Consider the following 27,593-nt stretch of genomic DNA (forward strand, 5'->3'; position numbering starts at 1 on the left):
TATTAGCTAGAGAAGTCTTGCATTCCCTCAGAAATTATATATTGGATCAGCACCTTAACACAATAACTTGAATCCGTCGGTACAATGGCCACATGTGGTTAAATTGAAAACTCAGTCCTCAGTCACACTCGTTATGCCAGGGCTGGATACAGGACAGTGCAGGTCTAGTACATTTCCATAGAATATGGGGTCGAAATTTTATGCAGAAAAACAAAGTTGTAACCTCATGTTTAAGCACTACAACTTAGATTTAGTGCAGGAAGAAATTGAGGAACTGTGCTAAGTTACATGAGGTAGAGGCATACACAGTTCTATTCGTCTACTGGTTTGATCCACAGATCGAGGATCACATGATTTGCTCTAATACATCAGAACCTTGATAACATCACAACTAAGCCTAAATGAATCTCATCTAACCTTGCACACAGCTCCTGCTAATCCAGGTTCCTCCAGCATTTATATCTTGGCCTCTGACTAGGCGACTGTAATGACTTACACAATACTCAGAGCTGACATTGTCACACCAGATAGAACAGCAGCAGCAGACTAGACTGCTGTGTGGGGAGAGGTCATCAGGCAACACGGTTGGCATGCAAGGGAATCAGTCATCTCTGGGAATTTTTGTAGCAACTTTATTGCTTGTTTTACTTAAGCAATGATGGCTGCGTGGTGCCATGACTATTCTTGGAGAAAGTGACTGCACCCATTGCAGTGCCCAGCTGAATGCCCACGATGTACATGTGCCTATTTGTTATAAATCTGTAGCCTTACTGCACCTGTTACAGGCTTGTCTCTCTGTACTGTCTAGGGCTTTTCTCACATGTGTTCTAACCCGCATGCAACTTTTTGCTCAGAGCTTATGCTGAGGCAGGACCTCATGCATATCCTGTCCCATCAGCCTGGCAACAGGAAACTCAAGTCCTCCCACACAGGTGGGGATAGAAACAGTTTGTGGCAACACAAGTCTCTCTCCATGGTGGAGAAACCTATGCTTATCCACTGTATTCTACTCAGTGTGTAGTCACAGATAATGTAATTAAACCAGTCACATGCGCTGGCCCTGGTTGAGTGTCATGTGTCACACCTGTGGAACCTGCTCAGATTTATTTCACTTCTTTGGTGTATTGTATATTTAACCCATTGTAACCTCCCAAGTCCCCTAAACTCTCTCATGTTCCTCCAACTGCTGAAGTCACCTCTTGCCCAGGCTTTGGAAAGGCTCAGGTAAGAAGGAGGAGGCACATGTGTGTGACTGTCACCATTGGGCAGTAGCCCTCAAGCAAGTGGTGGCCATGCCAAGATCACTGGCATGATGCTGAGGACGCACTGTGCACATGACTCACTCTTTCTGCTACAGTCACATCCTAGTCCGTCTCAGCAGCTGGGCTTCTCTGTGGGAAGGGGCAGTAAAGGTCTCTTCCTTCCTGTTACTCCTGGATTGTTTCCAGTACAGCTAAGGAATGACAGAGCAACAGCCAGCAGGGTGGCCCTGTAGCCGCATGGCGTGTCATGAGTTCTGTGCGCTGCAGGGGCCTCGTCTCCACTGAGTTGTATGTACTAACAGATCTGCAGCATGGCACTGCCTTCCCTCACCTGTGCCGAACACTTTTCAGCACTGGCACGTGTGCCGCTCCTAAAAAGCAGGCCAGCTTTCGACACAAGCTTCGAAACCCATCAGCCTTGCAGTTCACTTCCAGCCATTACTCTTCAATTAAGTGTTCAAAAATAGAAACTGAGAAAGAGCTGCCTCTGCCCATCCTCATTTTGCTAAATACTATCTAGGACAGATAATGAACTATGCAAATTACCCCTAAGAAAGAACACATTCACAAGTCTCTCTGTCTCTGTCTGTCTCTCTCTCTCTAACTCACACACACACACACTTTTAAAACATTTCATTTAGATGAATCTTATGACAATTCAGGGTAAAAATGGAGCCATTTGGGCTAAGGAAATCCTTTGCCGTTGGTGTTTGAAGATAAGCTCATCCTTGCATGGTAGTCACCAGTGTCCTGTAACATGCATGGTCCTCAGATGCCGCTCACAGCTGGGGCAGGTCGCCTCCCTTAGCTCAGTAGATCGGCCTCTTCCTAGCAAGGGTGAGCAGAGGAGCCACACTGACACTGCCGCTTAAAGCTAATATTCACTCTTCCTGCTAGAAGGAAGGGCTGCGAGCCCAGGAAGGGCTGCTGTAGCTAAACTACCTCCAATGAAAACACCTTGGGAAAAGCCAAGAGCGCTGTGCTCGACGCTATCAGCTCAGAGGAAAAGAAATCCCTTTTAAGGAAAACTTGTAACTTCAATGGGCTGCTCTTCTGCCAGAACCTTCAGGCCCTCTGAATGTAAGCCTAACCACAGATGGCTTCGAGTAAGTCTGGATCCTAACACCCGCCCTCCCCACCCCGAGCTTCAGCACCAGTTGTTGGCCAAAAATAAACACCATTCCTCAACCATATATGTCCACCAGTCCTGGTCTGGGGAGGAAGCAGGAGGCAGGTCAGACCCTTGCTGGGCACTCACGGCAGGCCACCACTTACCATGCACATAACCCAGCTCAATCGGGAGTGTCTGCTGTGCCTCTTTTCCTTCCTGGACAAGGACAGCCGGAAGAGCCTCTCCAGGACTTGCTCCCAGCTCCGAGATGTGTTTGAGGACCCCACCCTCTGGCCTCTGCTGCACTTCCACTCCCTCGCAGAGCTCAAGAAAGACAACTTCCGGCTGAGTCCTGCGCTGCGCAGCCTGTCCATCTGTTGGCATTCCAGCCGTGTGCAGGTGTGCAGCATCGAGGACTGGCTCAAGAGCGCCCTCCAGAGGAGCATCTGCAGCCAGCACGAGAGCCTGGTTAATGATTTCCTCCTGCAGGTGTGCAACAGGTAGGCCACCTTGCCCCTGAGCAGTGTGGCTTTGCTGGCCTGGCTCCAGGGGGACTGGGAAGCACATGCTCCAAGAGCAATATGGCTCAGACTGAGACCAAGGCAGACAACCAGTGTCCAAGAGTTTGGATAAATCGGCTCCATCTCAGTTCCTAAGATGCTTCTGTGCAAAGGAAGTTGTGAGTTCAGCTGGCCCTGTCCCTGGAGCAGCTGTCTTCACTGGCAGCCATTAAAACCTGGTTGGGTTCAGCTGAGCCCGGGTTTTCAAGGTCAGGCCCTGGAAAAGGCTCCCAAAGACATCAGTTGGCTCAGGCCTGTAATTTGGCCAAAAATAAATGCTATTCCTCAAACAGGAATGCAGTCACTGAGGCCCTAGAACTGCTGATGAGGAAGGAGAGCCAGGGTGCTCAGGTGAGCTGAAGCAAAATCTATTGCAAAGTAGCAGTGAGCGGCTCCTCTAAGGAACACACTCATCTTGCACAGTACCCAGGGGGAGTATTTCAATTGTCAGGGCAAAGGGATGCTCTGAGATACAGTGTGGTGTGCCCAGTGTAGGACTGCCAGGTGTTAGCAAATAAGACACACACCACCCAGTTAAATTTGAATTTGAGATAAAAAAATGATACAAGAATACCCTGAAAACACCCCCTGTTTGATCTTCTGACACCCTTCCCCCACCCCCAGTCTCTTGCACAGGCTGAGCCACAAAATGGTTTGGTGGCACTGTCCTGTGCAGGGCAGCAATGGCCAGCACGGATGTTCCAGCTGCTGAGGAGAAAGAGCTAAGAAGCTTGGGTGGCTGCCAGCCACCATCTAATTACAGTCGCCTGCTTTCACTTGTTCTCTTCTCCCCAAGTTGGATTTGGGCTGGGCTTTGACCAGACCAGGCCAGGCCATTTTGACTGACTGGGTCTCACTAGGCTAAAAAAAAAAAAAGAAAAATCAGACTGCAAGGTTATGGGTGGAGGGGGTGGGTGTCACAATCCCATATTGGATTCTTGCTGGAAGATAATCCGGTTTAATCCCTGAAACCAGCAAGATTCGATTTTACAAGATCTGCCAAGCACCTGTTCCCCAGTGTCAGAGAAAGTGCAAAGGGCACTGAGGTTCCAGTTCTGATACTGTACAACTGACCTCTGACCAAATGCTTAAACGCCCACCTCATACCTTTCTCTGTATCACAGGGCGACTGGATGAAGTGACAGTAATTTGAGAAAGGTAAAATGAGCTGGGTGTATAAGAGAGTCAGCTGTTCTGGATTCTTCTGCCTTAGTCTGTTTCAGTCTAAACCTTAATGCCAGATCAGGCAATATGCTGAGGGCTTAAATGCACCTTCATAACCATTATGAGTAACTTGCCAAGTCACGTGAGCCAGTCTCATTTACAAAACTGGGGTAGTAGGTGTAGTGTGCGTGATGAGGGAGGCATGGGCTCGGCATGTGAAATGGTACCAAGCCCAGCACATTTTAAATTATTTTTATCTTCCCAGGCACAAGGGAGATGAGCTGCCCCAGCTAGGAGCAGGCAAGGCACTAAGGGGAGGGTGGTGTGGAAAGGAACCGGATCCTCCAATCCAGATTCAGCTCCATGACCACAGGCCAGTGGAGGCTCCTCCCGAGGAGGAAGCCATGTGACCATCCTGGGCTAGGGAAGTGGGTTGTCTGCTCTGTTCATCCAAACCTCCGTCCTCACAAGTGCTTGGGTACACACTTCTACCACACAGAAGTAAACTTTGGTTCAGTGACAGTCGGGTCACATTACGAATAAGTCCTAGACTATACTCACTTCAGGGCCTGGCTCTAGCAGCCCTGGGTTTCAGGCTGCTGACCCAAACGCTGAAGTTACTGTTGCAGGCAACCGAGCTGAAAGTTTGACCCAACACTATGGGTCTTAGTCACTAGCCATTACCCCAGGAGACCTTTCCTCCCACAGAGCCCCTGTCACTCACGGATCCCAGCCTCAGGGAGGATCAAAGGCACACAGATGTCCCTTTCAAAGACCCATGATAATGGACCCCATAGATGAAGGGACCCGGGGCCCCCTGGCTGCAGCCCTAGCCCCTCGGACTCGCTACAGTCTCCTGTAAAGGAGTTCGAGTTCTGCTGCGCCTCGGCCCCGTGTCATTGCGCTCTCCCCGCAGGTGCCCTAACCTGACGTCTGTCACACTTTCGGGCTGCGGCCACGTCACGGACGACTGCCTGGCGCACTTGCTGCTCAGCTGCCCGCGCCTGCGTACGCTGCGCCTCGAGAACTGCGCGCGCGTTACCAACCGCACGCTGGCGGCCGTGGCCGCGCACGGGCGCGCGCTGCAGACACTGCACGTGGACTTTTGCCGCAACGTGAGCGCCGCCGGCCTGCTCCGCCTACGCGCCGCTTGTCCAAACCTGATCCTGAGCGCCGAACACAGCGCGGCCATGATTCCCGATCAGCCGCCGCGCGCGCGCGTGTGCGCTGCCTCAGTTTTCTCGGCTGCACCGGGGAGACAAAGCGTGCGTCACCCCACGGGTTCCTATTGAGGATGCGGGCGCTATTAAATGAGGATGCGTGTAAAACACTCTGTGTTTCTCTTTAAACGTCTGCCACGCCCCCCGCGGCTCCTGTCGCGCGCGCTTACTGGCCCTAGCGGCGGGGCTGCGCACTAGACTGGCGAGGAACCTCCGAATAGCTGGAGGAAGGACCTGAAGCGAGCGCCTCCCTAGCGGCCAGACCGTGCAAGATGCACAAGCCATTCTGGAAAACTCACTTTTCCAGGAAAAAAAATGCATCACTTTTAGAAAGCCAGTATTTAAAGATAAAAGTAGTAGCCCTAGTTAAAAGTGCTTACATTGCCGGACACTTAGATTGTGGCGCACGCCTTTAATCCCAACACTTGGGAGGCAGAGGCAGGCGGATTTCTGAGTTCGAGGCCAGCCTAATCTACAGAGTGAGTTCCAGGACAGCCAGGGCTACACAGAGAAACCCTGTCTCGAGGGGAAAAAAAAGTTCTTAGATATGGAACCATTACTAGTTGATTTAAAAAAAATGAGACTAGGTTTTCTGGCCATGAGTCTGGACTTCCAGGCCAACTTCACTTTAGTGGTCGAGTCCCTGTGGACAGGGCCCTCTCTTCACCCAGCGGCCTCCCTCTCTAGACAGGGGAGGGGGAGGGGCAAGCTGGCTAAATGAATACAGGGTGGGCAAGCTCAGCAGGGCTTCTCCAGCTGTCGGCTGTAATCAAGACTCCATTTATCTGCAGCCAGGTTTTTTCAGTTTTCTGTGAAATGGTTTCCCGATCCCTACTCACAGGTTCCTTAATTTATTGCCCAAATGGAAAACAAGGGAAAGCCAAATTCTGTTCTGTTCCCATGGAGCCTCTATTCTAGGGTGACAGTAATTAGTACAAATGAAAGCTTGTGGGGTGGGTGGGATGACTACGGGATTGATGGCAACCCTGGGGGTGGGGAGGCACTCAGAAGAGGTTGACCAAACTAAATCTCATGGAGAAAAAGGTTGATTGACACTTGAGCCATGAAACGAGCCTGGGAGCCAAGCAGGCCATATGGCAAGTGTTACAGTCCAAGAGACTGCAGGGTTTCTACAGGAAGCATGCCAGGAGTGCAACAGCAATGACATCAGCATGGCTGAAGCAGAGTGGAGACCAGGAACGGGATGGAGGGAACCGTGAAGTACAGCTTATGGGGAGGATAAAATGAACCGTTGGAGGTCGCCGCATGCCGGCTGGAGCCAGACCACCAAGCACAGGGAGAGTGGGTGAAGGTCCACTGAACAACATTCAGGCACATGTGGCAGACACTGCTCCAAGCCCCTGGAGACTGCTGAGGGGTTTCCTGCTGCTGCCAGGATCTGAGCAGTGCCTAGCCCAGAATCGGGGGTACACGCAAGTCGTGGTCTGAGAATCTTTGGAACAGCCAGTGGATCACCCAGTGTTCCAGCTGTGATGATGTTCCCATTGGTAGGCACAGCTCAGCAAGCACATGATGCCTTCAGGGAAGGTGGGTGAGCCACTAACCCTGCACTGACAGCAAAACTAGAGAAAACTGGCCTCTAATTTCCCATCTGTCACTGAATGAAAGAACCCTTCAATGTGGCTCCCTGCTTATACTAGGAAGCTGAATGCACAGCCTCTGCACTAGTCAGGCCTCTTTCTTGGCTGGAGATTGCTATAAGACCATATCAGGCTGGAGCCAACAGAGACCACGGGAGGAGTGCTTAGGTAGTGGGCTCCAGAGTCCTCAGGAAAGTCTGAGGTGGGGCTCAGGCACGTGTTTTGCAGGGACACACACCACGCTCTGCAACAGCTGAGCCTCTTGGATTCATTCTACTATGGCACTGCTGACCCGTGACGTAGTTCTTTTCCCAGATCTGTAAAGGGAAGACCAAATGGCCCTAAAACCCTCTTGCTTGCTCTCCCAATCAATGTCCAATACATGCTTTTCTGCTAAATACTGAGCTTGCCAGACACAGAGCTTCAACTAGCAAAGGCCACATGTTCATGGACATCTGGGAAAAGCTTGGTTTTTAAAGGTAGAAGGTTTATGTTTTCTTGAGATTAAGGACAGAAATCTGCAAGCATTTGTTAACTGAATGAGGCCAGCAATTAAGGAAATACACAAGTCTCTACAGGAGTGAATGCGACTAAGGCAACCCAAATCCCTGCCCTGAGACCCAATGGCTGCTCTACAGATAAGGAACACTAGTCTTCAAGAATCAAGAGGAGGAAAACAAAAAAACAAAAACATCAACAAAAACCCTAAAGCAAGCAAGCCAGCAGGCAGGCAGGCAGGCAGGCAGGCAGGCAGGCTTCCAGCCAAGAGGCAGCATAGTGTAAAGGTCCATCTCCACCTCCGCCACCCTGAGACAAACCCTGAGACAAGTCAGTGTGTCTGGCACCATCTTACTAGAGTGTTCCCACACTCTCCAGGCAGAGTAAATCTGGTGTCACAGGCCCGAATCCATAGGGTTAAGGCATTATTTTCAATGACAATAAACTGAAGCCTGCAGACAGCATACTCTCAGCTCAGTAAGAAGGAAAACACTGCTTGTCACTAGGACAAGGCCCAGAGGAGTCAAAGGGACCATAACCTCACTGCACAGAGCCTTATTCTCTTAGTGAAACTCTCTTGGCCCAGAGACACAAGCAGGGCTTTCATTAAGGACATGTCTTTATTTAGAAGTCCCTGATGCTCCCCCGGAACTTGAATCTTTCTCTAGGGAAGCTATTCCATATGAAAACTTCAATAAAATGATGCCTGGATTCTCGGCTTTGTCAGGGATTTTTTTTCTCAGATTTGGAAAGACAAACACCTGTCTTTCCACTTCTCTGCCTGGTACCTCACTTGAACAGACTGTCAGCAACAGCCTTTCCCTTGAGTCCACGGAAGCAGCCTGTGACCCAGGTTAGGTGGGAGGAAACGAGATATGCTGCGGGCTGACCTCCGACTCTTTCTGGTAGACTGCAGCAGGCGCCTCCCAGCTGAGCCAGTACTCAGCTGACAGTTTGCACAGATGAGTGACTGCCAGTGACCACAAGGGCCGGGCTAAGCACCAAGTGGGACCTCCTCCTCAGTCTCCCATCCACACACTATCTCTTACATGAATGTGCACAGTTGGCCTCTTACTGATGCGCACTGAATCCCTGCATGTGCACAGCTGTCCCTTCTGGACCACTGTCCCCTTCGCTGTCCTCTGGTGCCATTGTGGCATTGGTACAGAGGTGCTGCCTCACACCAGATATACTGAGGCTTTGCAGGAGGGGTGGTGCTAGAAGGCTCTGCTCAGGGTGAGGGAACAAATCGAGAGAGTCAGAGAGCAGGGATGCCAGCAGAACAGAGGGAAGGAGGTGCGAAAGCCCTGGCTTCTCCAACCACGTGATCCTCTGTAGGTAGGTGTCTTATCTCTTTGGATGAAATCTGTCCTCAGTTTCTGAATGGCCCAAAGAGCAAAGTGACACTGGCAGACAGGAAAGCTCATTCTGTCTGAGCTCATGTCTGCTTCAAGTCCTAGCCCGAAGGACCCCTGGGTCAACAGCAGCAGCCCCACTCTGATTCCTGAATCTGCTTTATTTCTCTGCATAAGGAACCCTGCACAGGCGAACCAAACTAAAACAAAATAAATATATGAATATTCATGTAAAACTGTCCTTTCTAATGAACAATTATACACAATGTACAATTTCATGTTCACTGAGTGGGTTTACAAAAATGTATCATTCTCAACTAAAAATACACCAAAATGGCTCCATGCAAACTTATCCACAGTGACCAAAAATACAGAGGAAAAACTGACTGAGCAGTTTCTGCTTTTTGTTTTGTACAATCACAGAAAAATAAAACCATCTAATTTCTTTGTTTCATTTGAATTAACTATATGTGGCCACTGTTTATGTCAGCTTATGTTCCTAAAACATCTATGTAGTTACCATAAAAGTCTATCAACGTCAAATGGGAAGTGAGCATTATTGAGAAAGGTGGGCGACAGCACCCTCATCAGTCAGTAGTCAGTGTCAGAGCCCTCTGCATTGTCCACATTTCTTGAGAGCATGTAGTTGTCCATGTCAATTGAACGGCAGTTGTTGATGGCATATCGCAGGCGCTCAGCCATGACCAGCTGGCTGGAGTAGGGAGGCAGCCGAAGCTGGAAGAAGCAGGTCTGTGAGGTCGGCAGGCTGTCATAGGGCTGTGGAGACAGATCAAGAGCTGTTACCAAGTGCACAGCCACCCAGGGAGTGAGGGGTTACTCACTACCACCGCCCCCAGGCGTGAGAGCTTCTCCCTGACTTCTGGCTGATTTGCATGGAAGCAGAGAGAAGGTCTTGGCGGAAAGCACACAGGACCCACTGTCCTGGCCCAAGACACTTTGCGTGGGGTTCCACCCTCCGGCCCACTTCCTCCGAGGGTGAGTCCTGACTAGGCCACCTGGGAGAGCTGCACCTGCTGGAAGGTGATCTCACACTGAGAGCTCCCTCCTGTCCGCTCAGAGGGCAGACCTGAGGTCAGTGAAGTGGAAGGGGCTGGGGCACCGCACCCCTTCTCAGCTGCAGTGTGGTCTAAAGCACCGCGCTGTGGCTCACAGCTGGTGAGGAAAAGCAGTGAAACCCAGGGTGTGCACTTAACTGATCATCACCAGGAATATGTTTAGAAAGCTGGGTTTTTGTGATTTTTTTTCTTCTTTTTTGGTTTTTCAAGACAGAGTTTTTCTGTATAGCTTACTCTGTAGACCAGGCTGGCCTCAAACTCACAGAGATCCACCTTCCTCTGGTCTCTTGAATGCAGGGATTAAAGGTATATCCCACCACTGACCCGCTTGGAAAGATGGTTTTATAAATGTTAGCTTAAAAGTCCCCTTTAAACACATGGTCTCACTATATAACTCTGGCTGGCTCAGCATGCAGACTAGGCAGGCCTTGAACCACAAGGTGTACCTGCCTCTGCCTCCTAAGTACTGCAAGTATACCACTATGTTGGCTTTAAAGAAGAATTTTAAAAGCACACAATTGAAAATGGCTTCTTTAGCCGGACAGTGGTGGCGCACGCCTTTAATCCCAGCACTTGAGAGGTAGAGGCAGAGGCAGGCGGATTTCTAAGTTGAGGCCAGCCTGGTCTACAGAGTGAGTTCCAGGATAGCCAGGGCTACACACAGAAAACCTGTCTTAAAAATCCAAAAAAAAAAAAAAAAAAAAAAAAAAGAAAAGAAAAAGAAAAAGAAAAGACAGGAAAATGGCTTCTTTTAGAGAGCAGGTTCTATATCTTCTCTGACTCTCCCTGCTAACAACCATTTTCCAAACTATTTGCAAGGACAGTAATAATAAATATTTTTTTTTATTTTTTAGACAGTGTGGTGATTTGAATATGCTTGGCCTAGGGAGTGGCACTATTAGGAGGTGTGGCCTTGGAGTAGATGTGGCCTTGTTAGAGGAAGTGTGTCACTGTGGGGGTGGTCAATTAGACTCTCCTCCTAACCAGTTGGTAGCCAGTATTCTGTTAGCATCATTCAGATGAAGATGTAGAACTCTCAGCTCCCCCTGCACCGTGCTTGCCTGGATGCTGCCATACTCCTGCCTTGATGATAAAGGACTGACCCTCTGAATCTGTAAGCCAGCCCCAATTAAATGCTGTCCTTATAAAGAGTTGCCTTGGTCATGGTGCCTGTTCACAGCAGTAGAACCCCAACTAAGACAGACAGGATGTGTTATGTAGTAGCTCAGGCTGGCCCTAACTTGAACTCCTCCTTAGGTACCAGGATCACAGTGTGTATGTACCACAGCTGGCTACACAGTACTTAACAGTAAATGTCTCTCCTTGGGTTGTGAGTGCCAGGAAAGCACTCCCTGCTGGCTACATTCTTAGCCCCACCCTCCTTCCCTAGGTTGGCTTTCTTTGAATCAGTGCTCTTCCTCAGAGCTCCCTGAAAACTGGGCTGCATTTCAGTGGTGGGATCTGCATCCTCCACATGTGACAAAGAGGCTCATCAGCCTCCACATGAGAGCCACTGTTGATAGAGATGTGGGCAGAGAAGCTGAGGACATCAGATGGCTCAGATGTCTAAATGTGATGCTAGAGAAGTGCTCTACGAGCCACAAAGGAGGACACATCCATGGTCAGTTTACTGAGGAAGGAGATAGTAGCAGATTAACTCCTGGGGTGACTGGGCATCCTGGGGTACCTGAGCAGCCTAGGGCATATTCAAGGCAAGGATCATTTAAGACTAAATAGAAGGGAGCTATTACCCACTTCCCACCTCACCGTGCAACAACAAACAGACTGACAGCTTACAGTCTCTGTCTAGTCATGCAGCAAATGCATGGAAAGGCTCTTCTCATAGCTTCCCAGAGCACAGCAGTCCCAGGGAACCCAGGCCCTGGCCAGGAGCAGGGCTTCAGCTACAGGCTGCAGGAGGCAAAGCTGTCTCCAGGAGCAGTTCTCAACTGTGAGGCTCGACCTCTTAGATCAAATGACCTTTTCATAGCGGTAGCATATCAAATATCCTATATATCTGATATTTACATTATGATTCATAATGGTAGCAAAATTACAGTTATGAAGTAGTGACAAAATCATTTTATGGGAGGGGGTCATCATAGCATGAAGAACTGTATTAAAGGTCCGCAGCATTAGGAGGGTTGAGAACCACTGGTTTATAGCAACCTCCAGGAGCAGCAAGAACTGAAGAACACAAGACAGACACTGAAACCGAACAAAGTGCTGGGTGTAACATCTTATTTCCCTTACCATTTCCTTAGCAAACACCACAACCTGCTAGGAGTGCCCACACACAGGAAGGGGAGGGGCTATGGGTGAGGAAAGAGGAGGACAGAGATACTCTAAGTGTTGTGCCAGAGAATAGAGGCCCATCCTAAGAGAGAGAGAGCACAGCACCAGCACTGTCCTTCACTGATGGAAAGGGCACGAAGAAGAACTCACTATCGAAGGGCTCCAAAGCAAAAGAACATGGTGTGCTGGAGAGATGGGCAGAAGCCCGTTATGACCAGAACACAGGGGTAGCGCAGAAGCCTGACTGTGGAGAGGGCTAGCAGCATTTACCCTAGGGTCTGTCCAGGATCCCTCAGGTCTACAAGGGAAGAGTCACAGCTGGTAGAGTACTTAGGAGGAAGGGCTCTGGACTGGGCTTCAGAGTCTAAGCTTGATTCCTTGGGGCTCTGCAGCTGAGGCCTCCACCCTGTGCACTCCTCCTACAGTAACACACACTTGACCACATCTCCAGGTTTCTGCACACCAGGTGTGCACCAAACAAGACTGGACCCTGGCACAGGAACACATGGAAAAGGCACAGGGCCTGGAAGGCAGGGGAAGCATGAAGACCCTCCTGCCTGCCCGCTCAGCTCAGCTCAAACCCAGGATGGGGAGGGAGGGAGGGAGGGAGGGGAAAGGAGGGGAGGGCAGTGCAGAGGAGGGCAGGGGAGGGAGGGAGGGTGCCAGTGGCAACACGCTCTCCACATCCGCTCAGGCTTTTCTCTCCACACCTAAGTGAAGTTCAAGTTTTATGCTTGAGGTTTTTAGATTTGGATAATCTAAAAGCTAAAGGCTGAATAGGCAGACCTGGAGGATTAAATCTTGGTTTCCCTAGCAGGCAAAGAACAGAGAAGGGGGGAAAAAAGAAGTACATTTTAACCAAGGAAGGAAAACTGCCCCTACTTACCCTATCGACCTTCATGATTTGAAACCTCTGAGAAATGTCGGCGGTGTTGGCTGGCAGGCGGGAGCGCCCGGACACGAAGCGCATGAAGAGCACGCGCTCCTCGTTGGAGAACTCTTCCAGCGTGCGCCAGAGCCACTGCACCAGCTGCTGCTGCTCGTCTACCTCACGGTAGCGCACCACCTTCTTGAGGACATCCACACAGATCTCAGGCATCCCACACACCATCTGTTCTAGTTGTTTGGCCGTGAGGAGGGACAGCAATGGTACCGGGACAATCCAGGACATCCCTTCTCGAACCGCAGCCACCTATACCCATTAAAGGTTGTTTGTTTTAACACACACTTGGTGTAGTAGACAGACACTCATCATGACCACAGGTTGTCCGTTCTAGGCCTGAGGTCTGTGGCCAGGGCCACCCTGCTCTGGTACTCTTAAACTCTTAATCTCAATTCAAAGTCAACATAGGAGCCTTTCTTCTCTCCCGCAGAGTTTTAGTGCCTGGGCCTCTTCAGTGGCCACCCCCTATGTATCTAGTCACATATACAATAGAAAGTCAATAAAGGCAAAGAATTTAGTCAGAACATATGGGACCCACCCCTTATGATCATGTTAATTTTTCACATGAAAAATGAAGAGCCATTGTTCACAGTGAGTAATGACAAGGTGATCTGCCTGGTGTCTCCATGACCCAAAGTCAACCCCGCTTCTCTTCTCAAAGCACAGGGAAGCTGGGCAGCTGGAGAACAGAGGAAAAGGCTTCAACCCTCTGCTTCTGTGGCGCCTACTTCAAATGCTTCTCTCTAGGCCAACTTAAAACCATCTGATAAATAAAACTATAAGCCTCAGAACAGAAGCAACACCCTAGAAAGGCCCTGAGGTTGTAACTGTTGCTCTGATGACTGTGCCTGGGCTGAGGGACTGCCTATAGCATTCCTAAGGTACCAAGGGGCACAGCCATGCTACAGAGTGTCAAAACCAACCCACCAAGGCCCAAAAAATAGAAAACAAAAAATGGAAGCAGTACAATGCTGAGGTGTAAGGCTGGCAGCTTTGAGGTAGCGAGGAGATGATGGGACAGTCACAGGAAGAACACTCAGTTCTACAAGATGAGGTGGAACTGAAAACAAAGGGACAGTTCACTGAGAAAGGAACGAGGTACAGGAGTCAGAGCTCAGAGGAATGGTCAGCAGAACCAGCCTGCAGCGAACGAAGCCTGGCTCTGGCTCTTAGGTCTGTGTTAGGTACATTCTTATCTTCTCTAGGTTCTGTGTGAGTGGCTGACAATAACCCTTATTTCCCAGAGCACCCAAGGGAGAAACCTGTACACAGTGAGGCCCGGCACTTGGCAGGACCACTGCACTTTGAAGATTGTCAATTTTCATCAAGGCTCAGTGATATACAACTTGTCTTGCACGGCATAATCTTAATCCTCAGCAGCACACACATACATTCTCCCTCTCTATCTTCACTCCATCACGAACTGGAGACAAACCTTAAATCCTGGCCCTGTAAACACTGTCACTGACTAAACATACCTTTGCTAAACTAAAGAAACTTTAGTTTAATAACTGAGCTGATCCCAAACTCAAAGAAGGAACCAGGAGTGAGGGACATGGAACTTGAAATAACAGAATTTAGATACCCTCAGAGCCTGGATCAAGAGCTAAAAAGGACCCAATATAACCTAAAAATACTGAAACTAGTAATGGTTTTATGAAAAGAACCAACTTTGGACACATCTGTTCCTAGGGTCACTTATTCTTACCCCATCATTAGCTCAGTGCTTACTCAGGCTGTGCACCAAGAGAACACAACTGAAAAAGAAGATACCCCTCATGGTTGCCTTTCAAGCTGACTGAAGACACCAGACCTAAATGTCCTCAGGCCACCACATAGACGATAAGAGACAAAGGGAGTGATTTCAGAGTGAAGCAGGACTATGAAGGAGGTACACTCCTAGTTGTGGCTTGAGGGCCTGCATCAGGAGCAGGGAAGAGGCTCTTGTGAGGCTGTAAGATGGTGTTTAGGGCTAAGTGATCCAGCTGGTGTGGGCACTGTGTGGGGAAGCAGTTAAGAGATGTAGGCCAGAGAGATTTCCGAGGAGGAGTAAGGAGACAGCCTCATACAACAACAGTCAATCTGGAGCTGATTTCAGGACGTGGGTAGTAAGACATGGCCTAAGAAGTCTAATGAGGTTTGAAATAGAGATATAAGTGGATCTATGCATGCATGGTAAATAATGCCCAGATCTGGCAGTAATAAGTGAGCTCTTGTCTAGAAAAATTAAAGCATTCTAGGCCACTTCCTACACCATGATATTTCATCTTACCTGCCGGTCCATCTCATGAAGTCGATACTCAATGGCCCTCTCCACGTATTCCTTCCTATTGGAAAATGTGAGTGGGATACTATTTCCTCCAGGGATTATGGGAACCATTTTACCATCGGCACTCTGGCCAACAAAAGAATCAAGAGGAATCATCTGAGAAAAGAAAAATAAGAAATTTTAGTACATGGTAAAGAAGATTACAAAAGGCATGTCTCTACACAAAACAATAATGAAGTCAAGACTTCAGTTCTATAAAGAAGGCAGACTAGGCAGGTCTGACTGCTCAAGACCATGCTGACCCTTCTGCTACAGGTAAAAAGAGGCACATCTTTGTCCCAAACCAGGTCTGTTATGTTCTGGCTACCTAGGCCTCCCTCTCCACTTGGTGCCCCTGGATGTCCACATGATGGGCAGAAAAGCTGTTAAGGTATAAGAAGCAGAAGTTGGGGCTGGAGCCAGCTCTACATATTAGTAGCTCCTTGGACCACTGAGACTGAGCAGACACACTAAGGTCAGACCAACACAAAGAGGTAGACGACACCTGACTTTACACAGAAAACTTCTGATCAGAGAACACAGTGCCAGGTTTACCTCATGGAAACTCTCTTCGGTGATGCCACTGTCCTCAATGTGAAGGATGCTGTTAAGGGTCTGCACATAAAGCAGATCTACTTCCTCCAGGTCCTCCAGGGTGAGTGGGACACAGCACAGCTGTTTCCAGACCAGAGGGGCCAGATGAAGGTCCAGAGGCTTCTTTGTACGAATGGCAACCCCCATTAAAATTCCTAAGAACTTAAACTGCATTAAATGTTCATCAAGGCAGGCAGAAGGATTAAAAAGGAACCTGTGAAAGAAAAGTAAATCTTTCAGCTAAAGATTCCTCCCATTACAAGCAATTTCCCACAGCTAGAATATTAGATTAGACCTGTGCCGTGGAACCCAGCACTCATTAAATACATGCGGCTATTTAATTAAAGTCTGACACCTCACCTTGATGCCCCTTTTTTAGTTTCAAGGGCTGGAACCCTAAGCATGTACTGTCAGACCAATCTCAAGTTTAGCTCATTAGTTACTCTAATCACATTTGAGTGTTTACCATGACTATGTTTTGTACAGCAAAGGGACAACATTCTGAATCAATCTGCCCACCCCAACCCACCCACTCCCCTCACAGACATACTCCCCCCAATCTGTATGTGTTTATACGTGTAAGACAGAGATCAAAAGCATGTGCACAGGTGTGAGAGAGAAAACGTGCATGCATGTGTGTGCTTGTGTATGTGGGAGGTTTATGAATATGTAAAGGCCAGAGGAGGATGGTGAGTATCTCTCTACCCTTATATTTTTGAGACAAGTCTAACTTTTACTGCTGGTTGAGCAGAAACTATGTAAACAAACCTGTCTTTAGACTCACAGAGATCAGCCTGCCTCTGCCTCTTGAGTGCTACAAGTAAAGGTGTGTGCCACAACACCTGTTTTCTACCTTACTTTTTGGGACTAAATTTCTCATTAAATGGGAGGCTCACCTGGTTTGGCTAGGTTAGCCAGCCAATGAGCTCTCAGGATCTGCCTATCTCAGTTCCAGGCACAGAGAGCCACACCCAGGTCTTATGCGCAGGGGACTAGGATGCAGGCTCTCTTGTTTCCAAGTGCTCTCACTGAGTCATCTCCACGGTTCCTATTTTGTTTCTGTTTTGTAAGATAGAACCTTACTACAAAGCTCAGGCTAATGTCAGATTCATGATCCTCTTATCTCGACTTCTCAGGCTGGGGTTATGGGCATGTGCCCTATAACACACCCAACTTACACTTAGAAAAACAGTAAGAGCAAGTAAATGGCTGACTAGTGCTCAAGAATAACCCACATTCTGCAATCACTTCACTTATAACTTCTAAGTCTTAAGAGCAAGGTGAAAACAAATTTAAATTGCAAATACAAGGACACCGGTGGACTGTGAATAACTAATTTCATGACACAGCATTCAGCACAGCACCCTAAATGAATTATGGTACAAGAAAACTCCAAAGCCTAGAGAAACATAAAGCTCATAAGCAACTCTGAGTTTCCACTTCCCTCTGGATTATCATCAATCTATCCCTTAGTACTGAGTGAGGACGGCAATGGCTGCTTCTCACCATGATAGAGGCTGATGGGGGATAATGAGGATTCAGTGGGGAATGTGTATGAAGCACTGAGAACAGGAAGCACTCAGTAGGTGACTGTCATTACTGAGACACGTGAGAAGCATGCCTGTCTTACCTGTCTCTATTGTAACCGACTTCTGCTGTAGCATTAGGAGAGGGTATGAGAAGGTCAACTATACCAGTCTCAAGTTCCTGCAGAAAAAGTGTTTTGTTGAGAGATGACAATCAAATGCATCAAGAGAGCAAACTATATTTAAAATAATACTGGAAAGGGGATATCTTGAGGAATTTATAATACTATACTTCAATAACTTCAAGTTTATTTTTGTGATTTCATGTTAAAGTGAAATATGAAGTCCTCTGTGTGAGAAATCTGACGAACGAAGAGGCAGCATACAGGGACAGCAGTGAGCAGCTGGGAGCTATGCACTGTGTGTGCTGAAATGCCAAACTGACTTAGCAGTGACAGCCATTTTATTCAAGCCACAGGGTTTATCAGACAAAGTAGAAGGAACAAAACTAACCTCCAAGCATCTGCCAGTGTGGCTTCTAAAATCAGAAACGGTCCAAACTCTTTTCTTCTTCTTCTTTTTTTTTTTATTGGTTTTTTGAGACAGGGTTTCTCTGTATAGCCCTGGTTGTCCTGAAACTCACTCTGTAGACCAGCTGGCCTTGAACTCAGAAATCCACCTGCTTCTGCCTCCCAAGTGCCGGGATTAAAGGCATGCGCCACCACTGCCTGGTGGTCCAAACTCTTTTTAAAAACATAATTTTAACTTCAAAAAAATTATTTACTTGTATAGATATTCTGTCTGTATTTTGTCTATGCACTGCCTATGAGCAGTGTCCTCAAAAACCAGATGACGGCCTTGAATCCTCTGAGCTGAGAGTGGGTGCTGAGAACCTAACCTGGGTCCTGTGGAAGAGCACCAGTGCTTCTAATCACTGCAGTATCTCTCCAGCCCGGTTTAAACTCCTTAACACTCATGTTTCTATTCTTCTGGAGCCTGGTGGACCCACTGTGCTCTAGAGTACACAGTGGTCCTGTATCTGTCTCTCCTTGAATGTGTTCATGTGTCACTGTTTCTTCTAGTGCATCATAATTAATAATAATCAATGACACCCAAGTCACTGATCTTGATGTGCTAAAGTATCTCCACAAAACATTTCCCAAACCCACTACAACTCACTCCATTGCACTAGCAGCATATCTGCAAGACTCAGAGATGTACCCATGCTATAGTGACAAGCACTGGCAACAGTCAAAACACCATTCACAGAGCTCAGAAGTGACACCACACACAGGTACCTGGCACATCTCTGTGATAGTGTCATCAAACACTCCTCCAGCATCATCAGCTCCTTCTCCAACCAGCTTAACCTTCCATGCTCGGGAGGGCAGACGGAGGTCTGATGCATTTAGCTTTACCACTTGTCTTGCTATTTGAACAAAGATGGGCTTACACTTCCGCCCTCTAAAAAAAAAAGAAGAAGAAAAGAAAACCACCATCAACAACAAAAACCGTAAAGAGTACCTCCATAGATCCCCACAAAGGTCCTTGGTGTCATTTTCCTATCAGTGAACAGACATGGGGACCAGTGTGAGTGCTTTCACTACCATTTATAAGGGTACACAGAAGCTAAGGCACACAGAGATATGTTAGCAGTAATATTCTCAACAATCCTAGCTACTTAGTAAAACATACATGACCTACCTGGTTGATATTCTCTTCACAGTAATCTGAGGCCCATAATTTTTGCCTTGAACCATGGTTTTCCCTATGGAGCGCACCATGGGCAGTGTGTAGACTCTTGGAGCTAACAAAGGCCGAAGTTGTCCCTGTACAATGCCCCATGTTCCAGCATTGTAATGAGATGCGCTGTTCTGTAGACAACATAAGGAGATCAAAGATGGCATAATATAAGACTTAAAAGAAATAGTATGCTAAGATATAATTTCTTTCTGAACCATCCTTTAAAAGCATAGAACTGAATATCAGTTGCAATTAGTAACTTAAAAATCATACTGATAAAATGTGGTTACTATTTTTTAAGTCTTAGAAAATACAGAAAAAAGGAGAAATACAGAGATGGTATCCAATGAACCATAACCCACCCACACAGAGATGACCCCACTGATAGCACGTATTGCATTTCAGTTTGGGTATGTACACATAAATTTTCAAAACAGGGAAAATGTACTATTTAGATATTTCTCAGCTACTTTTCTCACATGGCTTTGTATCAGATAGTTCTCAATTAACTAGAACCAGTTTGCTGACAGTATAACCAAGCATTCTCCTGCCTGTCTGATGCCTGCTTCTAAGAGATGTCAGATCTATTCTGTCCTCTCATAAATGGTGATCCAAAGGTTCTGACTGAGAGTTTTACAAATGGGTATACATTCTGGCAGACATGCTTCCTTATTAAATAACCACTTTCTTCTTAAATGTGGGACATTCTATAAAGACATACATTCTTTATAAAGTCAGACAAAACAGCCAAATGTATTTCCTTTAGTAGAATGAGAGTTCTCCTTTGTGGGGGAGAAAGAGGTCTTATAAACATCTCAGCTGACTTGATTCTTTAGCATCCTGCTCTATAATCCTACAAGCACTGTGTACTTAAGATTCCCCCACCCCCACCCCTTTCTTTTTCCATGACTAGGGATGAGACCCAGGTGCCTTGCGTAGGCCAGGAATCCTCTCCCAGGCCAGGAATCCTCTCCCATCTGGCTGCACGCATCCTCTTAACATCATATATCAAACTGGGCAGGAGCTATGACCTGCTCAGTCACCTACGCTTCATTCAGTTCTGAACAAATCAAGACACTTTCTGATCACATGTTCTCAAATCAGCAATAAAATGGAATGACAACTGGTGACCTCTCCATAACACATTAGCCATGAGAGAGCTTTTTAAAGGTAGAAAGGCTCTGGGACCTGGCAAATACACCCTGGGTACCACTTTCCCGGCCAGCACTTTACCTGGTTGTTGGGGCTGAGATTCAGCAGCCTCCACGAGGAGTACATGAGGTCGGAGAAGTGGTAAAGCAGCCGGAGCCTGGCCCGCACAGTGTGGATGCTCACCTCTCTCAGCGCCCCATACTGTGGGGGCACTGCGTCGGGCAGGCCCAGCTGGAGAGGCACTGACACACCTGCCCAAAGCACAGAGGCACTTGTCAAGGAAAACACAATCCTTCAATTCTGACTAGTTTGAAAATTCTCAAATAGTGAACACAAGATAATCACTCACTGGACACCCAATCTAACCACTTACATTTTATACTTAATATTTTGCTACATATACTGGTTCGACATAGATATCTATTCCTCTTCCTAATTAATCTCATTTATTTATTTATTTATTTATTTATTTATTTATTTATTTATTTATTTATTGATTGATTGATTGATGCTTTAGTACTTGTGATGGTTTAAATGAGAATGACCCCCAAAGGCTCAGAGATTTGATTGAATATCTGGTCACCAGGGTGTGGCACTACTTGAAAGGATTAGTAGGGAGAAACTGTCACTGGGGGGTGGGCTTTGAGGTTTCACAAAGTCCATTGTAAGCCCAGAGTCTCCCTTTTCTTGCTGCCTGTGGATCCAAATGTAGAATTCTCAGCTACTCCTTCCAGTATCATGACTGCCTGTGTGCCATCATGATAATGAACTAAACCTCTGAAACAATAAGCCACAATTAAAGTTCTCTTTTATAAAGAATGCCATGATCATGGTGTCTTTTCATATCAATAAAATACTAGTTTTTACAGAGAGTACTGGTCTTTAAAACTTAAAAGAACAAATATCACAAGCCTAGCAATGGCACTGTAGGCCTATAACTCCTGCAGGAGTTCACGACTATCCTAGGCGCATGCTAAGTTTATGACCAGCCTGGATTATATAAGACCATCCTAAAAATCCAAAACAATGACACAAAACAAACACACACAAAATTAAAACAAAACAAAAAGCCCTCCTTCCCCGCAAACAAAAGCACATGAAACCTGGTCTTTCTTCCTTTAATTATTTCTATTTGAATAAAGAGACAAAAACAGTTGGGGCAGGAGGCAAATTCTTCCTTTCCTATTCAATCCCATATCAATGCATGAAACAAATGAGAACGGGCATTCATCTCCTTCATAACAGTTAGTCCTTAAGAAAAAATATCTCTGAGGAAGTCTTCCCCAAGGACTTGCTGTGAAGCAGGGAGGTAAGAAAAACAGAAGGGACCTCTAAGCACTCAGTCACACATGCTTCAGAAAGTCTCGGACCTTAGACCTCAGAGGCTATCAAGTAAAAGATGAGGGCTTGAACAAGCAGTAACACAAACATGGGAATGCTACAATTAAGGAAATGGCTACAGTTCAGGAAATGAAAGAGCTAATCGGAGGGTCTTATTAAGGGAGACAATTATGCATATATTTTGGTGTATGCATGTATGTATAATTAAAGGTCATTTCTCAGGATGTCCATCCACCTTGCTTTTGGAGATAGGGTCTTCTTCCAATGGCTTGTTGATTAGGCCAGGCTGGCTAGCCAGTGAGCCCCAGGGTTTGCCTGTCTCTGTCTCCTCAGCACTGGGATTACAAATTTGTGCCAACACTTTTGGCTCCTTTGTGGATGTCTGGACTCAAATACTGGTCCTTATGCTTGTGTGGTAAGTATTTTGCTGACTAAATTCTTTCGTCAGCTCTGCCTTATATTTTCAAGTCTTTTTTTTTTTTTCTTTTTTTTTTTGGATTTGGTTTTTTTGAGACAGGGTTTCTCTGTGTAGCCCTGGCTGTCCTGGAACTCACTCTGCAGACCAGGCTGGCCTTGAACTCAGAAATCTGCCTGCCTCTGACTCCCAGAGTGCTGGGATCACAGGCGTGCACCACCACCGCCCAGCTTCAAGTCTTTTTTTAAATGACTATAATGATTTTGTAATATTTTTTAAAAAATCTTAAAACTAGAAGCAGCCACTATTCATATTTTATGGTGGAATAAACTGGCAGTAACTAGGCTTGTACTGAGTCACTGAATAAACATCCTGTTTTGAATGGCTACTGGAGTGAGGAAAATGACACCTCAGAGCTTTTACTTTATTTCAGTAGTTTTTCAACACAGAGTTTTCCTAGGTAGCCATGGCTGCTCTAGAACTTGCTTTGTAACTAGGCTGACCTCAACTCTGTCTCCCGAGTGCTGGGATTAAAGATGTGAAGCACATCCACCCAGCTCTCCTTAGTATCTTTGTAATAGTAAGCCTTATAAAGCAACTGCCATCTTTTTGTTGGTGGTTTTTGAGACAGGGTTTTCCTACCACCCCTAGCTGTCCTGGAACTTTCTATGTAGATGAGGCTGGGCTGGAATTCACACAGATCCCTTTGCCTCGACCTTCCAAGTGCTGGGATTAAAGGCGGGTCATAATGGTCAGTTTTATTTGCTACCTTTTATCTCTACAAGTATATTTATACTTACTTATATAAGTATATTTATACTTAGTAGATGCTCTAATTTAATGAATTTTTGTTTGCCTAAAAAACATGCTGATTTCTTTGGGGACTCAAGAGAAAGAGGGAGGGCATGAAGCTTGGCTATACACTGAAGTCTGCAGAAGAAATGCCCCATATGAAATATTTATGGTGCTTGTAGCAAAAAGAGTACTCCAGAAGCCTTGACAGTTTTTAGACATGCTGGATGCGGTCAGAACTACAAGCCAATAGTGCATCATGGCACTATTATTGAAAGTAGAAGAGCAGCTGACAGAGCACAAATGGTCTGTCCCTCACCTGGTGCTCTTGGTGGGACTGGTGGAGCTGTCCATGCAGCACTGTGGCAACGGCCCGCTGAAATCTGACGGATGTTTTTCCCTTGCAGAACTGTTACCAGGGTTGGTTCTCGAACATGGTTGGTGTGACCGAGGCCAAGCTAAGAATAAAAAAGCAAATGCTCAGAGACTGAGGAGGAAGCAGGCAAGCCAATGAAATCTATTAACATCTGAGTCATGTACCAACATCAATAATGAATAAATTCTGGGTTCTCTACCACAGTAGTCCTTGTAACTTTGGTCCCTGTGTAGAGAGCCTTACTGAGGTACCGTGCCACCTGGCAGGAGCATGATATTGGCCAAAGAAGAACAAGACTTCAGGCAGGAAGTAGCTCAGGCAGGAATCTGACTTTAGGGCATGATAGCAAAGTTTAGGCAAGAATCTGATGTTAGGCTGTAATAGGGAAGTAGGTTAAGGCAGGAATTTTAATCTTAGGGTGGACCGAAAGGAGCAGGCTTTAGGCAAAATTTTGGGCTTGGACAAGGAAGTAGGCTCAGGGATTTTGATCATTCAGACAAGCCCTTGGAAACAACTGTCACAAGACTTTGCTTATTGCCTTGACTATTTGGTGTTGACTGTCTTGCTTGTTCCTCATTGTACTACTATAGATCTTAATACCTGCATGTAATTAAAATGGTGTAAAAGTAAATTGGAAATTATTAAACCCGCCTTCAATCTCAGAACTGACAGAGGCCCTGCTGCAGTTTTGTCTCTTTCTTTTCAATTCTCGCTCCTGCGCTGGAGGACCTGTTGACTGGCTGAGTGGGCTTGGTTACCCCTGAAAGGACCAGTCAATTTACGGATTTGTCTTAACAACTGATCACACTCTTGAATTCTTGGAAGTGGTATCTTGGAAAGGGTAAGGAGTTCTTGTTAAGTGAAAAAAGAAGGCTCTCCTGCGCTCTTACTTAAAACATACTGGTTTCTGGGTAACAATACACAAATATAAAATATACATGTACTCCAATTCTCTGTTCTTAGCAGCAGCAGTTAAGTATTCAACATCAAGGAAGATCTTGTCAAAACCTAACCAGGGAATTCCCCAAAGCCTCTTTACCATTAATTCTCCTTTCATCAAGATTATTGTAACCACAACTTCCTGGTCTGCTAATACAGGTATAAGGAGAATGTAAGTGCTCACTAAAGCTACTATGAATAACAGACCCTAAACATCAGGGTCTCTGATTATATGGGCAATCAGATCTGAGCTTACGGGAGGGGGAGAAGATGGCTCTGCTTGTGGCCTGAAAACCACTGTAGAAGTATCAGTCTAAGACATCTCCTACCAAAGTCTTTCTCTTCCATACACAGATAAAAGGACTAAGCACACAGACCTGAAGTCTTTTCTCATTCTCTTCTTTCATTCCTGCCCTTACTCCTGTGACTACAAGGTATGACAAGATTTCTTACACAAGCAAAGGATTCTCTAAACACTATATTATAAAATACAAAGACATTCTTATAAATAAACAACACTGTCAAATTTCTAGAGTATGCAAGAGCAGCAAATATGACACTTACCTGCCCTTCTGAGTTGCTACCCCAGGCATAGACATCTCCAGTTGATGCCAAAGCAAGTGTGTGCTCAGCTCCAACTGCCACATCTTCAATGACCACTCCAGCCAGAACAGGGATTTGTTGGGGTCGATTATGATTACGAGCACGCCCCTCAGGCAAGCCTATCAATCGGTCTGAAGAATAGCAAGAGGAAGGGTTACAGATGGCACCCTAAAGTTTGTGTTTTGTAAGATACTTCTACAAGAATTAACTTCTTGCTTTAGAATGACAATTATGCACATAACATAGTGCAAAACCTGCTATTCCAGCAAAATACACTAGATTTTAAGTAACAAGTCTGAGGCTATTCCTGTATGAAATGTTAGTCTTTTTATTTATAAAAAAAAATTAAAACTAAAGTCAGTAACTCAAGCCAAGAGGTTTTTCAACACTCTCATATTAAAGGACTGACAAATGTTCAATGCAGCCTTCAAGTTTCTTGTGTTCTTCAAAAGAATGACATTCAACCTGTTTTAGCCTCAAATTTCTACCCCATCTCTCTCTTTACCCCTGTTGCTCAATAACCTCCAAGCCCATTAGGCATGGCATCTGACATCTGACCTGAACTTGTACAGCTGCCCTAAAATTTCTTGCCAAAACCTTGAGTTAACTCCTGTCTGGCTGCTGTGGTGGGCTCTCAGATTCTGGCCCCTTGGAATGACACATAATTGTCTGATAATATGGCCTGAGCTTCCCCAGTTCCCTGGAGACTCTTCACTATTCTCACTAATATTCTATTCAAAATCTTCTGCCCTAACATTCCCTAGAATTCTACTCTATTCTTCCCTCTACATATTCTCTGGGATTCTTAAATCAATGACTAAAGTTCAATCTATTACCACTATGTAATCAGTGTCCTAACCTAGATATACATACCGAATCCCTCTGGAGTCCCAGATACAAACTCCCAATAGCCTGTTGGATATCTCCATACATATATCTAGACCAGAAGTCCCTATATGGCGGTCATGATTTGGACATAAAAGCTTATGTGTTGAAGCTATGGACCCAAACTGATAGTGCTTCTGAGAGGATGCTAACTTCATCAATGGATTCTTCCACAGCTGAATGCTTACTACAAGGTGGGACCTGGTTGGAGGAAGTAGTAATTGGAGGAATATCATTCTTTTTTTCTTATATTTATTTAAAAACATTTTTTTATTTTCATTTTATATACATGTTTGAGTGCCTGCAAGTATGCCTAGTGCCCATGGAGACTAAAGGAGGGTGTTGAATGCCCTGGAATCAGAGTTAGAGATGTTTGTGAACCACATGGGGTGCATGCTTGGAGCTAAAGTCAGGCCCAAGTGCTATTATCCACTGAGTCATCTTTCCAGCCTTTATTTGCTGCTGCCTCTTCATCTCCTCCTTTCTCTTCCTCTTGTGTGTTTATGCACATACAAGCCATACTGTATAGGTAAAGGTTAGAATTCTTTTTTTTCCACATGTGAATTGTGCAATGGAGCTCAGGTCTTATGCTTGGCAGCAAGTGTCTTTATACATGGACCCATCTTGCCAGCCTGGAGGCATGTGTCTGAAGAATGTATCTGGTCTCCAACCTTTTCCTCTCTATCTACCTCTTATCTACCACAAGGTGACTAGCTTTGTTCAGCCATTCTCTTCTCTCTAGAGAATCTGTTTCTTCATGAACCCAGGAGCAATGGAATCAAAACTACACATGGATACCTCCTCTGTATCCATGAAACAGAACAATCTTTCTTACGTTATATCAGGTACTTTTTCATCTGAAGAAAAAGCAAATTCACACAATGACTACAGCAAGCTCCTTCCCTCCTGAGCCAGCTCATTCCTTATTTAAAGGACTCCGTGAGCTCCCAAGACAGAAACTCTAGTCATAGTTTACTCCCTATCTCACACCACCCTCACACATCTCTCAGTCTCTACACCCTGACAGCAGCAGAAAGGAGGAGGTAGAGCTCTCAGGAGCGATTCTTTAAGCAAGAGTGAAGGCTCTCACTTGAAACTTAATGGAGGGGAGTTTGTCCTTGAAAACAAATTCATCAAATAGGAGCAGAGTAGCAAGAGAATAAGGGTAACAAGAGAATGAGGGTAACAAGAGAATGAGGACATTCTCTACAAACCTAGAAGGCAAACATTTTTATAATATACAAGTATAGAAAGTAATGTAGGCTTGAAGATAACATTACCTTGACCAAAAGTATACACATGACCATCTTTAGTCAAAGCCACAGAAAACTGGGTTCCACAAGCAACCTTTTTAATTCCAATTCCACAGAGGACATCAACTTTCTGTGAAATAAAAGTATAAAGTATATGTTTGTAAGGAAAAAAAACAAACCAACAAACAAGGAAAAACCTCTTAAACTTTCCTATTGGTATTTATAACATCAAATATCTTCAATAAAAAGGCCAATTGTTACTGACTTGTTTTACCCAAATCATATTCCTAGAGATTATTTTCTCCTACTGCTCTGGGTGGTAACAGTGTGTAGGAAAGAGTGCAGAGGCTCTGGAAGTCTAGCTAACATTCTCGGTAGCCCATGAAGTGGAAGCATTACACTGAGTAACAGAAACCAAAGAAAACCATGACCTTTTAAACAACATTGCAAGATTTTGTGAGACCACAAGCAGCTTCCTGTCAGTTTGCTTTCCTTTTAGCTTTCTCAGGTGGTAACATCTGTCTTCTACATTCCCCTCAAATGAAGCTGTCTGCTTTTTTGCACCCCTATTGAATATTCAT

General features: G+C 46.0%; 2 protein-coding genes across 6 annotated transcripts in view; one reads left to right on the forward strand and one right to left on the reverse strand.

Annotated features, from left to right (window-relative positions):
- Positions 1-1,156: 1,156 nt before the first annotated feature.
- On the forward strand, positions 1,157-6,260 carry Fbxl22 (F-box and leucine rich repeat protein 22). Its single transcript, XM_052187965.1, has 2 exons — positions 1,157-2,873; positions 5,014-6,260. Exons 1-2 carry the CDS (start codon positions 2,539-2,541, stop codon positions 5,387-5,389), a joined length of 711 nt encoding a protein of 236 aa, XP_052043925.1. The 5' UTR covers positions 1,157-2,538; the 3' UTR covers positions 5,390-6,260.
- Positions 6,261-8,912: 2,652 nt separating this feature from the next.
- Herc1 (HECT and RLD domain containing E3 ubiquitin protein ligase family member 1) overlaps positions 8,913-27,593 on the reverse strand; it is a 165,075-nt gene continuing 146,394 nt past the window's right edge. For all 5 annotated transcript variants that reach the window (XM_052187967.1, XM_052187969.1, XM_052187968.1 and 2 more), the window contains exons 68-78: positions 27,040-27,142; positions 24,836-25,005; positions 23,276-23,414; positions 20,490-20,659; positions 19,218-19,387; positions 18,812-18,977; positions 17,618-17,694; positions 15,949-16,201; positions 15,358-15,510; positions 13,029-13,334; positions 8,913-9,548 (exon numbers count right to left, since the gene is read on the reverse strand). In XM_052187967.1, the coding sequence (XP_052043927.1) occupies positions 9,363-9,548; positions 13,029-13,334; positions 15,358-15,510; positions 15,949-16,201; positions 17,618-17,694; positions 18,812-18,977; positions 19,218-19,387; positions 20,490-20,659; positions 23,276-23,414; positions 24,836-25,005; positions 27,040-27,142 (1,893 nt within the window). In that variant the 3' untranslated portion in view covers positions 8,913-9,362. The remainder of the gene's footprint in view (positions 9,549-13,028; positions 13,335-15,357; positions 15,511-15,948; positions 16,202-17,617; positions 17,695-18,811; positions 18,978-19,217; positions 19,388-20,489; positions 20,660-23,275; positions 23,415-24,835; positions 25,006-27,039; positions 27,143-27,593) is intronic.

The sequence above is a fragment of the Apodemus sylvaticus genome, chromosome 7 (genome assembly GCF_947179515.1).
Source record: "Apodemus sylvaticus chromosome 7, mApoSyl1.1, whole genome shotgun sequence".
In the NCBI taxonomy this organism is placed as follows: Eukaryota; Metazoa; Chordata; class Mammalia; order Rodentia; family Muridae; genus Apodemus; species Apodemus sylvaticus.